Source organism: Oncorhynchus masou, chromosome 25, assembly GCF_036934945.1.
Source record: "Oncorhynchus masou masou isolate Uvic2021 chromosome 25, UVic_Omas_1.1, whole genome shotgun sequence".
Lineage (NCBI taxonomy): Eukaryota > Metazoa > Chordata > Actinopteri > Salmoniformes > Salmonidae > Oncorhynchus > Oncorhynchus masou.
This window is the reverse complement of record NC_088236.1, coordinates 18,235,025-18,247,833: the sequence shown is the minus strand read 5'-3', so window position 1 is coordinate 18,247,833 and position 12,809 is coordinate 18,235,025. Positions and strand designations below refer to the sequence as shown.

Sequence of the window (12,809 nt, the reverse complement as noted above, 5' to 3'; positions counted from 1 at the left end):
TACCTGTCTCACTGTCTTTGGTATGTCTGCATACCTGTCCCACTGTCTTGGGTCTGTCTTCATACCTGTTTCACTGTCTTGGGTCTGTCTGCATACCTGTCTCTGGTCTGTCTGTGTACCTGTCTCACTGTCTCTGGTCTGTCTGCATACCTGTCTCACTGCCTCTGGTCTGTCTGCATACCTGTCTCACTGCCTTTGGTCTGTCTGCATACCTGTCTCACTGTCTTTGGTCTGTCTGCGTACCTGTCTCACTGTCTCTGGTCTGTCTGTAAACTAGTCTCACTGCCTCTGGTCTGTCTGCATACCTGTCTCACTGTCTCTGGTCTGTCTGCATACCTGTCTCACTGTCTCTGGTCTGTCTGTATACCTGTCTCACTGTCTCTGGTCTCTCTGTGTACTTGTCTCTGGTCTGTCTGTGTACCTGTCTCTGGTATGTCTGCATACCTGTCTCACTGTCTCTGGTCTGTCTGCGTACCTGTCTCACTGTCTCTGGTCTGTCTGCGTACCTGTCTCACTGTCTTGGGTCCGTCTGCGTACCTGTCTCACTGTCTCTGGTCTGTCTGCGTACCTGTCTCACTGTCTTGGGTCCGTCTGCGTACCTGTCTCACTGTCTCTGGTCCGTCTGCGTACCTGTCTCACTGCCTCTGGTCTGTCTGCATACAGGGTCTGCGGATTGTCTTCACAGATGAGTCCCGTCTGGTCTTCCGTCTGAGTGGGAGTGGGGGAGGGGCCGGGGCCACAGTCCGGATCTACGCAGAGAGCTTCGAGAGAGACCCCGAGAGACATAACAGAGAAACTCAGGTAAGGAGTACCCTGGAATCCATTCTGATAGGTACTACTACACTGTGTGTGTGTGTGTGTGTGTGTGTGTGTGTGTGTTATCATTGTTTCCTTGTATGAACTTTCAGACCCATAACTAAGGAGAGAATTATCATTTTCATTGATTCATTTGATATATTATTCAACCACAAGGACATTGTCAACAGTAGGGTTTGGTTCACAGTGGTTGTATGCAATATTATCATATTACACAACCCACCTCCATCTGGTTGTCTGAACAACATGTGACATGGTGACATGACATGTGATAGTAGTTTTAGCTGCTCGGTAGACTTTGGAGTGAGTGTCTTCTATTGCTGTTGGTGTGGCCATATTGTGTTTGACCAGTAGTGTACTTTAACCATGCCACAGTATTAGTCAGTATCATATTGTGTTTGACCAGTAGTGTACTTTAACCATGCCACAGTATTAGTCAGTATCATATTGTGTTTGACCAGTAGTGTACTTTAACCATGCCACAGTATTAGTCAGTATCATATTGTGGTTCACAGTATTAGTCAGTATCATATTGTGTTTGACCAGTAGTGTACTTTAACCATGCCACAGTATTAGTCAGTATCATATTGTGTTTGACCAGTAGTTTACTTTAACCATGCCACAGTATTAGTCAGTATCATATTGTGTTTGACCAGTAGTGTACTTTAACCATGCCACAGTATTAGTCAGTATCATATTGCGTTTGACCAGTAGTGTACTTTAACCATGCCACAGTATTAGTCAGTATCATATTGTGTTTGACCAGTAGTGTACTTTAACCATGCCACAGTATTAGTCAGTATCATATTGTGGTTGACTGGTAGTGTAGTTTAACCATGCCACAGTATTAGTCAGTGTCATATTGTGTTTGACCAGTAGTGTACTTTAACCATGCCACAGTATTAGTCAGTATCATATTGTGGTCCACAGTATTAGTCAGTATCATATTGTGTTTGACCAGTAGTGTACTTTAACCATGCCACAGTATTAGTCAGTATCATATTGTGTTTGACCAGTAGTTTACTTTAACCATGCCACAGTATTAGTCAGTATCATATTGTGTTTGACCGGTAGTGTACTTTAACCATGCCACAGTATTAGTCAGTATCATATTGTGGTTCACAGTATTAGTCAGTATCATATTGTGTTTGACCGTACTTTAACCATAGTGTACTTTAACCATGCCACAGTATTAGTCAGTATCATATTGTGGTTCACAGTATTAGTCAGTATCATATTGTGTTTGACCGGTAGTGTACTTTAACCATGCCACAGTATTAGTCAGTATCATATTGTGTTTGACCAGTAGTGTACTTTAACCATGCCACAGTATTAGTCAGTATCATATTGTGTTTGACCAGTAGTGTACTTTAACCATGCCACAGTATTAGTCAGTATCATATTGTGGTTCACAGTATTAGTCAGTATCATATTGTGTTTGACCAGTAGTGTACTTTAACCATGCCACAGTATTAGTCAGTATCATATTGTGGTTCACAGTATTAGTCAGTATCATATTGTGTTTGACCAGTAGTGTACTTTAACCATGCCACAGTATTAGTCAGTATCATATTGTGTTTGACCAGTAGTTTACTTTAACCATGCCACAGTATTAGTCAGTATCATATTGTGTTTGACCAGTAGTGTACTTTAACCATGCCACAGTATTAGTCAGTATCATATTGCGTTTGACCAGTAGTGTACTTTAACCATGCCACAGTATTAGTCAGTATCATATTGTGTTTGACCAGTAGTGTACTTTAACCATGCCACAGTATTAGTCAGTATCATATTGTGGTTGACTGGTAGTGTAGTTTAACCATGCCACAGTATTAGTCAGTGTCATATTGTGTTTGACCAGTAGTGTACTTTAACCATGCCACAGTATTAGTCAGTATCATATTGTGGTCCACAGTATTAGTCAGTATCATATTGTGTTTGACCAGTAGTGTACTTTAACCATGCCACAGTATTAGTCAGTATCATATTGTGTTTGACCAGTAGTTTACTTTAACGATGCCACAGTATTAGTCAGTATCATATTGTGTTTGACCGGTAGTGTACTTTAACCATGCCACAGTATTAGTCAGTATCATATTGTGGTTCACAGTATTAGTCAGTATCATATTGTGTTTGACCGGTAGTGTACTTTAACCATGCCACAGTATTAGTCAGTATCATATTGTGTTTGACCGGTAGTGTACTTTAACCATGCCACAGTATTAGTCAGTATCATATTGTGGTTCACAGTATTAGTCAGTATCATATTGTGTTTGACCGGTAGTGTACTTTAACCATGCCACAGTATTAGTCAGTATCATATTGTGTTTGACCAGTAGTGTACTTTAACCATGCCACAGTATTAGTCAGTATCATATTGTGTTTGACCAGTAGTGTACTTTAACCATGCCACAGTATTAGTCAGTATCATATTGTGTTTGACTGGTAGTGTACTTTAACCATGCCACAGTATTAGTCAGTATCATATTGTGTTTGACCAGTAGTTTACTTTAACCATGCCACAGTATTAGTCAGTATCATATTGTGTTTGACCAGTAGTGTACTTTAACCATGCCACAGTATTAGTCAGTATCATATTGTCTTTGACCAGTAATGTACTTTAACCATGCCACAGTATTAGTCAGTATCATATTGTGGTTCACAGTATTAGTCAGTATCATATTGTGTTTGACCAGTAGTGTACTTTAACCATGCCACAGTATTAGTCAGTATCATATTGTGTTTGACCAGTAGTGTACTTTAACCATGCCACAGTATTAGTCAGTATCAAATTGTGTTTGACCAGTAGTGTACTTTAACCATGCCACGGTATTAGTCAGTATCATATTGTGTTTGACCGGTAGTGTACTTTAACCATGCCACAGTATTAGTCAGTATCATATTGTGTTTGACCAGTAGTGTACTTTAACCATGCCACAGTATTAGTCAGTATCATATTGTGCTTGACCAGTAATGTACTTTAACCATGCCACAGTATTAGTCAGTATCATATTGTGGTTCACAATATTAGTCAGTATCATATTGTGTTTGACCAGTAGTGTACTTTAACCATGCCACAGTATTAGTCAGTATCGTATTGTTTGAACAGTAGTGTACTTTAACCATGCCACAGTATTAGTCAGTATCATATTGTGTTTGACCAGTAGTGTACTTTAACCATGCCACAGTATTAGTCAGTATCGTATTGTTTGACCAGTAGTGTACTTTAACCATGCCACAGTATTAGTCAGTATCATATTGTGTTTGGCCGGTAGTGTACTTTAACCATGCCACAGTATTAGTCAGTATCATATTGTGTTTGACCAGTAGTGTACTTTAACCATGCCACAGTATTAGTCAGTATCGTATTGTTTGACCAGTAGTGTACTTTAACCATGCCACAGTATTAGTCAGTATCATATTGTGGTTCACAGTATTAGTCAGTATCATATTGTGTTTGACCAGTAGTGTACTTTAACCATGCCACAGTATTAGTCAGTATCATATTGTGTTTGACCAGTAGTGTACTTTAACCATGCCACAGTATTAGTCAGTATCATATTGTGGTTCACAGTATTAGTCAGTACAGAGGTGTGTGCTGTTTTGATGCCAAGGCTTAGTTATCAGTTATCTGTTATGATGAAACACCGCTGGCCTTGATTAGATTGATCAGTTCCATGTAAATATTCTCTCACAAACCGCATTGAACTGAGCCCGGAAACCACTATACCAGTAACTTCAGGTTGTGAGTTGCGCCAACAAATCAAATTTTATTTGTCACATACACATGGTTAGCAGATGTTAATGCGAGTGTAGCGAAATGCTTGTGCTTCTAGTTCCGACAATACAGTAATAACCAACAAGTAATCTAACTAACAATTCCTAATCTACTGTCTTATACACAGTGTAAGGGGATAAAGAATATGTACATAAGGATATATGAATGAGTGATGGTACAGAGCAGCATAGGCAAGATACAGTAGATGGTATCGAGTACAGTATATACATATGAGATGAGTATGTAAACAAAGTGGCATAGCTAAAGTGGCTAGTGATACATGTATTACATAAGGATGCAGTCGATGATATAGAGTACAGTATATACGTATGCATATGAGATGAATAATGTAGGGTAAGTAACATTATATAAGGTAGCATTGTTTAAAGTGGCTAGTGATATATTTACATCATTTCCCATCAATTCCCATTATTAAAGTGGCTGGAGTTGAGTCAGTGTCAGTGTGTTGGCAGCAGCCACTCAGTGTTAGTGGTGGCTGTTTAACAGTAGAGAAGGGGAAAGACAATAGAGAAGGGGAAAGGGAAGGGAGGTACCTAGTCAGTTGCCCAACTGAAATGTGTCTTCTGCATTTAACCCAACCCCTCTGAATCAGAGACTGTTGAACTGTCAGTGGATACTAAGGTGAGGCTGGACAGTATAAAGTTAGCCTGGAGTTGACTGGCTTTGCAACACACTGATAATGGATTCAATTCTTTGCAGAGGTCCTTTCTGGCCAGGACATCGGACAGAGAGTCCAAAGTGAAGATAAGGTACTTGGTAGTAAACTGGTAGTAACTTGGTAGTAAACTTGGTAGTAAACTGTTGATTGGTCTTGATTCATGACGCTTGTTGTTTCCTTGGTTACTTTCTGTATTAGTTTATAGTGGCTTCTATGATGGTTACCGATGTAGGATCTTCAATTGAGCCCGTTTACTATTGCAGCAAAATAATCCTGCAGCAACAGGAAATGTGACATTGTATCAACACTCATTTGAACATGTGCATCCTTTCAGAGTCTCCACAGTCATCCCACATTAGAACAGAAAGCCTGAAGCTTTGTCAGTAATGTGTGTATCGTGTGAAGTGTGTATAAAGCAGTGTGTGTTCTGTGTCCCAGGCGGTGCTAGGTCCCATCATCGCCAGTATGTGTGTATCGTGTGAAGTGTGTATAAAGCAGTGTGTGTTCTGTTTCCCAGGCGGTGCTGGGTCCCCTCATCGCCAGTATGTGTGTATCGTGTGAAGTGTGTATAAAGCAGTGTGTGTTCTGTGTCCCAGGCGGTGCTGGTTCCCCTCATCGCCAGTATGTGTGTATCGTGTGAAGTGTGTATAAAGCAGTATGTGTTGTGTCCCAGGCGGTGCTGGTTCCCCTCAATGCCAGTATGTGTGTATCGTGTGAAGTGTGTATAAAGCAGTGTGTGTTCTGTTTCCCAGGCGGTGCTGGGTCCCCTCATCGCCAGTATGTGTGTATCATGTGTATAAAAAGCAGTATGTGTGTATTGTGTGAAGTGTGTGTTCTGTGTCCCAGGCGGTGCTGGTTCCCCTCATCGCCAGTATGTGTGTATTGTGTGAAGTGTGTATAAAGCAGTGTGTGTTCTGTTTCCCAGGCGGTGCTGGGTCCCCTCATCGCCAGTATGTGTGTATTGTGTGAAGTGTGTATAAAGCAGTGTGTGTTCTGTGTCCCAGGCGGTGCTGGGTCCCCTCATCGCCATCGCCCTGAAGATCTCTGACATACACGAGAGGACAGGACACCGCGGCCCCACCGTCATCACCTGAGCTCTGCTCCACTGCACACACACACACATACCACCTGAGTGCTCCCCCCACAAACACACACACCACCTGAGTGTTCCCCCCACAAACACACACAAACTATGGCCAAGTCCCTAAGGCCACACCGTCCTGCTTGTTGCCACATCTGGGGCCAATAGTAAGCAAGATCTACATGTATTGTCTCTCTGTCTCTCTCAAAATGTAAGATATTATGTGGTCTGCAAAGAAAAGAAGCAAACTGTTTCTTTCAGCTGTTGATAAACAACATTTGTTCATATAAGGCTTCTGTTATGGAAGTTGTATTTTCTGGATGTGTGTGATCATTATAAAGTTGACAGACTGAATTAAAAGGGAGAAGTCAATTTTTCATACACCATACATGCCCCGAATACAACAGATGTAGACCTTACCGTGAAATGCTTACTTACAAGCCCTTAACCAACAATGCAGTTCAATAAATAAATATATATATATTTAAGTAACACAATAAAATAACAATACCGAGGCTATAACCAGGGGTACCGGTACAGAGTTAATGTGCTGGGCTACAGGTTAGTCGAGGTGGTATGTGTTAAAAACTTCTTGTTCCAAAGGGGCTAACACCACTTTTTGTTTTTCTGCTCTTCATTAGACAGCCTGTTTCTGCCATAGATGTATTTCATTTGTTTTTTATCCAAATAAATGTGTATCTTTTGTGTGTAATGTCTTTTTACTTAGTCCCTTCTGTTACTGGGAATATTAGTAGGTAGTGTTATTCACCTCCTTTTAGTATCCTTCGCATCCTGCTGAGCCAAACTGTACTGTGTAATGCAGCCGCTTAGTCGCTGGAACCTTGATGCTGGAAAGGATGTGAAGAGAAAATATCTGAGCCATCACAGTATGGTTCGGGTAGACAGGATAGTGTGAAAAAGGTTGGTGGGTCCAAAGACAGACTGGCTTGTGGCTACAATATGTTTTTTTTCCTTCATCTTTAGTGGGCTTGTCACGTCTAATCAAGGTGGGTGGAATCAGGCGCAGAGAGCAGATAGCGATATGAACGTTTTATTCTCCGGTGAACAAGAAACACTGTCAACCCAATACACACAGGGTGAATAATCCAACACAGGATAAAAGACGAACCGGAGAATAAGAACACAAGATACACCGACAGACATAGATGACAAATAAACAATCCCGCACAAAACAAGGGCGGGACAACCTACATTATATACAGACACTAATTAACTAAACGACACAGGTGAAACCAATCAGACAAAACCAACAGATACACGAAAAGGGATCGGTAGTGGCTAGTAGGACGGTGACGACGACCACCGAGCACCGCCTGAACGGGCAGCAGAGCCAACCTTGGCGGAAGTCGTGACAGTACCCCCCCCCCCTGACGCGCGCCGCCACCGTCCTCAAGGACGACCCGGAGGACGAGGTGCTGGGCGATCCTGGTGGAGGCGGTGGAATTCTATCAGGCAAGAAGGGTCCAAAATGTCCCTCACCGGAACCCAGCATCTCTCCTCCGGACCGTACCCCTCCCAGTCCACGAGGTACTGTAGGCCCCCCACCCGGCGTCTCTCCTCCGGACCGTACCCCTCCTAGTCCACGAGGTACTGTAGGCCCCCCACCCAGCATCTCTCCTCCGGACCGTACCCCTCCTAGTCCACGAGGTACTGTAGGCCCCCCACCCGGTGTCTCGAATCCAGAATGCCTCGAACTGTATACGCCGGGGTCCCTCGATGTCCAGAGGGGGCGGAGGGACCTCAGGCACCTCACCTTCTTGCAGGGGACCAGCCACCACCAGCCTGAGGAGAGACACATGAAACGAGGGGTTAATATGGTAATACCTAGGAAGTTGTAACCTGTAACACACCTTGTTTATTCTCCTCAGGACTTTGAATGGCCCCACACACTGCGGCCCCAGCTTCCGACAGGGCAGGCGGAGGGACAGGTTTCGGGTCGAGAGCCCGACCCTGTCCCCCGGTGCAAACACGGGGGTCTCACTGCGGTGCTGGTCAGCGCTCCTCTTCTGCCGTTCTCCCGCTAACCGTAATGAGTCCTGAACGGCTTTCCAGGTGTCCTTGGAGCGCTGTACCCATTCCTCCACTGCAGGAGCCTCGGTCTGACTCTGATGCCATGGAGCCAGGACCGGCTGGTAACCTAACACACACTCAAAAGGAGACAAGTTAGTAGAGGAGTGGCGTAAGGAGTTCTGGGCTAGTTCGGCCCATGGAACATACCTTGCCCACTCACCAGGCCGGTCACGACAATAGGACCGCAGAAACCTGCCCACATCCTGGTTAACGCGCTCCACCTGCCCATTACTCTCGGGGTGAAAACCTGAGGTTAAGCTAACCGAGACCCCCAGTCACTCCATAAACGCCCTCCACACTCTGGACGTGAATTGGGGACCCCGATCAGAGACGATATCCTCAGGCACCCCATAGTGCCGGAAGACATGGGTAAACAAAGCCTCAGCAGTCTGCAGGGCCATATGGAGACCGGGCAACGGAAAGGGACGACAGGACTTAGAAAACCGATCCACAACGACCAGGATCGTAGTACTTCCCTGGGACGGGGGAAGGTCGGTAAGAAAGTCCACCGATAAGTGTGTCCACGGCCGTGGACTGTTCATGTGTATTCCAACTGTCATATGGAATTGTGTAATAGATGTGTATTGTGTGTATCCTTGTGTCCAGAGAAATATCCACCCACCTGTATCACTTTCAGACTTATTTATTCAGGTTTAATGTATTCAGATTATGACATGTTCTCCTGACCCAGACCAGCTGTATTTACAACAGTGTGACCTTCAAATTATAATGTTCTATCTGCAAAAATAGTATTCTTAAATAATTGGCTTTAAAGGTGCTAATTCTCATTGGTCTGAATAACGTAACATGAATCTAGGTATTTAGAGTGCTATATAGGTAGAGAACATTGAACAGAACAAGGCTGGTGTCAATAACTGCATTAGAACAAGGCTGATGTCAATAACTGCATTAGAACAAGGCTGATGTCAATAACTACATTAGAACAAGGCTGATGTCAATAACTACATTAGAACAAGGCTGATGTCAATAACTGCATTAGAACAAGGCTGATGTCAATAACTGCATTAGAACAAGGCTGATGTCAATAACTACATTAGAACAAGGCTGATGTCAATAACTACATTAGAACAAGGCTGATGTCAATAACTACATTAGAACAAGGCTGATGTCAATAACTGCATTAGAACAAGGCTGATGTCAATAACTACATTAGAACAAGGCTGATGTCAATAACTACATTAGAACAAGGCTGATGTCAATAACTGCATTAGAACAAGGCTGATGTCAATAACTACATTAGAACAAGGCTGATGTCAATAACTGCATTAGAACAAGGCTGATGTCAATAACTGCATTAGAACAAGGCTGATGTCAATAACTACATTAGAACAAGGCTGATGTCAATAACTGCATTAGAACAAGGTGATGTCAATAACTCCTGCTCTGTAACCATTCTGGAGTCCTGCTCTGTATCCATTCTGGATTCCTGCTCTGTAACCATTCTGGATTCCTGCTCTGTATCCATTCTGGATTCCTGCTCTGTATCCATTCTGGATTCCTGCTCTGTAACCATTCTGGATTCCTGCTCTGTAACCATTCTGGATTCCTGCTCTGAAACCATTCTGGATTCCTGCTCTGTAACCATTCTGGATTCCTGCTCTGTAACCATCTGGATTCCTTATCTGTAACCATTCTGGATTCCTTCTCTGTAACCATTCTGGATTCCTGTTGTGGAACCATTCTGGGTTCCTGCTCTGTATCCATTCTGGATTCCTGCTCGATAACAATTCTGGATTCCTGCTCTGTAACCATTCTGGATTCCTTCTCTGTAATCAATCTGGATTCCTTCTCTGTAATCATTCTGGATTCCTTCTCTGTAACCATTCTGGATTCCTTCTCTGTAACCATTCTGGGTTCCTTCTCTGTAACCATTCTGGATTCCTGGTCTGTAACCATTCTGAATTCCTGCTCTGTAACCATTCTGGATTCCTGCTCTGTAACCTTTCTGGATTCCTGCTCTGTATCCATTCTGGATTCCTGCTCTGTAACCATTCTGGATTCCTGCTCTGTACAAGACTGTCATAACCAACATCAGTAGTTATCTACCTCAGGCTACATCTTTATATGATTAGTGTATTGGCTTCCTCATGCCCTGTTCAAATGCTCCTTGTTTGTGACAAGGTCAATTGTGAAGTTATTGTGGTGAATATCTTGAGTGTGTGTGTGCCGTACAGCCTCAGAAAAAAGACTAGACTTTGATTGCATAATGGCTTTTATTGCAGTCGTTAAATGTGAGTGCATGACATTGTTTCCTTTCGGATACAGACAGACGCAAGATTGTAAAAGGCTGATTCCCTTTCATGAACTCTGGACACTTTATCTGTCTGTTTATCTGCTCAGGAATTAGACCAACCTTAACCCCAGATGTGTGTATGTGTTCACAACAGTGTGTTCAACAACCTTTATGTTACCAAGTGGCCTGAGGATGACTGAAGGAGTCTCATTACAACAACAACAACAACAACAATAAGTTGCAATGGAGAGCAGAAGGTTTGAATGAACCGAGTAGAAACTGCTTGTGTTGCAATGGGGAGCAGAAGGTTTGAATGAGCCGACTAGAGGCTGGGTGTGTTACAGTGGAGGGCAGAGGGTTTGAATGAGCCAACTAGAGGCTGGGTGTGTTACAGTGGAGAGCAGAGGGTTCGAATGAGCCGACTTGAGGCTGCGTGTGTTGCAGAGGGTTCGAATGAGCCGACTAGAGGCTGGGTGTGTTACAGTGAAGAGCAGAGGGTTTGAATGAGCCGACTCGAGGCTGCGTGTGTTGCAGTGGAAGGCAGAGGGTTTGAATGAGCCGACGAGATGCTGGGTGTGTTGCAGTGGAGAGCAGAAGGTTTGAATGAGCCGACTAGAGGCTGGGTGTGTTGCAGTGGAGGGCAGAGAGTTTGAATGAGCCGACTAGAGGCTGCGTGTGTTGCAGTGGAGAATACAGGGTTTGAATGAGCTGACTAGAGGCTGCGTGTGTTGCAGTGGAGAATACAGGGTTTGAATGAGCCGACTAGAGGCTGCGTGTGTTGCAGTGGAGAGCAGAGGGTTTGAATGAGCCAACTAGAGGCTGTGTGTGTTGCAGTGGAGGGCGGACGGTTTGAATGAGCCGACTAGAGGCTGGGTGTGTTGCAGTGGAGAATAGAGGGTTTGAATGAGCCAACTAGATGCTGGTTGTGTAACAGTGGAGAGCAGAGGGTTCGAATGAGCCGACTAGAGGCTGCGTGTGTTGCAGTGGAGAGTAGAGGGTTTGAATGAGCCGAATCGAGACTGCGTGTGTTGCAAAGGAGAGCAGGAGGTTTGAATGAGCCGACTAGAGGCTGCGTGTGTTGCAGTGGAGAGCAGAGGGTTTGAATGAGCCGACTAGAAGTTGGGTGTGTTGCAGTGGAGAGTAGATGGTTTGAATGAGCCGACTAGAGTCTGTGTGTGTTGCAGTGGAGAGCAGAGGGTTTGAATGAGACAACTAGAGGCTGGGTGTGTTACAGTGAAGAGCAGAGGGCTTGAATGAGCCGACTAGATGCTGGGTGTGTTGCAGTGGAGAGAAGAGGGTTTGAATGAGCCGACTAGAGGCTGTGTATGTTGCAGAGGGTTTGAATGAGGCGACTAGAGGCTGTGTATGTTGCAGAGAGTTTGAATGAGCCGACTAGAGGCTGGGTGTGTTGCAGTGGAGAATAGAGGGTTTGAATGAGCCGACTAGATGCTGGGTGTGTTGCAGTGGAGGGCAGAGGGTTTGAATGAGCCGACTAGAGGCTGTGTGTGTTGCAGAGGGTTTGGATGAGCCGACTAGAGGCTGGGTGTGTTGCAGTGGAGAGCAGAGGGTTTGAATGAGCCGACTAGCGGCTGCGTGTGTTGCAGTGGAGGGCAGAGGGTTTGAATGAGCCGACTCGAGGCTTGTTGTGTTGCAGTGGAGAGCATAGGGTTTGAATGAGCCGACTAGAGGCTGGGTTTGTTGCAGTGGAGAGCAGAGGGTTTGAATGAGCCGACTAGATGCTGTGTGTGTTGCAGTGGAGAGTAGAGGGTATGAAATAGCCGACTAGAGGCTGCGTGTGTTGCAGTGGAGAATAGAGGGGTTGAATGAGCCAACTAGAGGCTGCGTGTGTTGCAGTGGAGAGTAGAGGGTTTGAATGAGCCGACTCGAGGCTGCGTGTGTTGCAGTGGAGAATACAGGGTTTGAATGAGTCGACTAGAGGCTGCGTGTGTTGCAGTGGAGAATACAGGGTTTGAATGAGCCGACTCGAGGCTGCGTGTGTTGCAGTGGAGAGCAGAGGGTTTGAATGAGCCAACTAGAGGCTGTGTGTGTTGCAGTGGAGGGCGGACGGTTTGAATGAGCCGACTAGAGGCTGGGTGTGTTGCAGTGGAGA

General features: G+C 44.5%; 1 protein-coding gene across 3 annotated transcripts in view; it reads left to right on the top strand.

Annotated features, from left to right (window-relative positions):
• Positions 1–7,061, top strand: part of LOC135513862 (phosphoglucomutase-like protein 5) — a 44,546-nt gene extending 37,485 nt beyond the window's left edge. Inside the window, exons 10-12 of one of the 3 annotated variants that reach the window (XM_064936833.1) lie at positions 664–801; positions 5,315–5,364; positions 6,278–7,061. In XM_064936833.1, the coding sequence (XP_064792905.1) occupies positions 664–801; positions 5,315–5,364; positions 6,278–6,311 (222 nt within the window). In that variant the 3' untranslated portion in view covers positions 6,312–7,061. Of the gene's footprint in view, positions 1–663; positions 802–5,314; positions 5,365–5,790; positions 6,069–6,277 lie in introns of those variants that run through there. The other 2 variants (XM_064936832.1, XM_064936831.1) reach the window with 2 other exon arrangements.
• Positions 7,062–12,809: the final 5,748 nt, after the last annotated feature.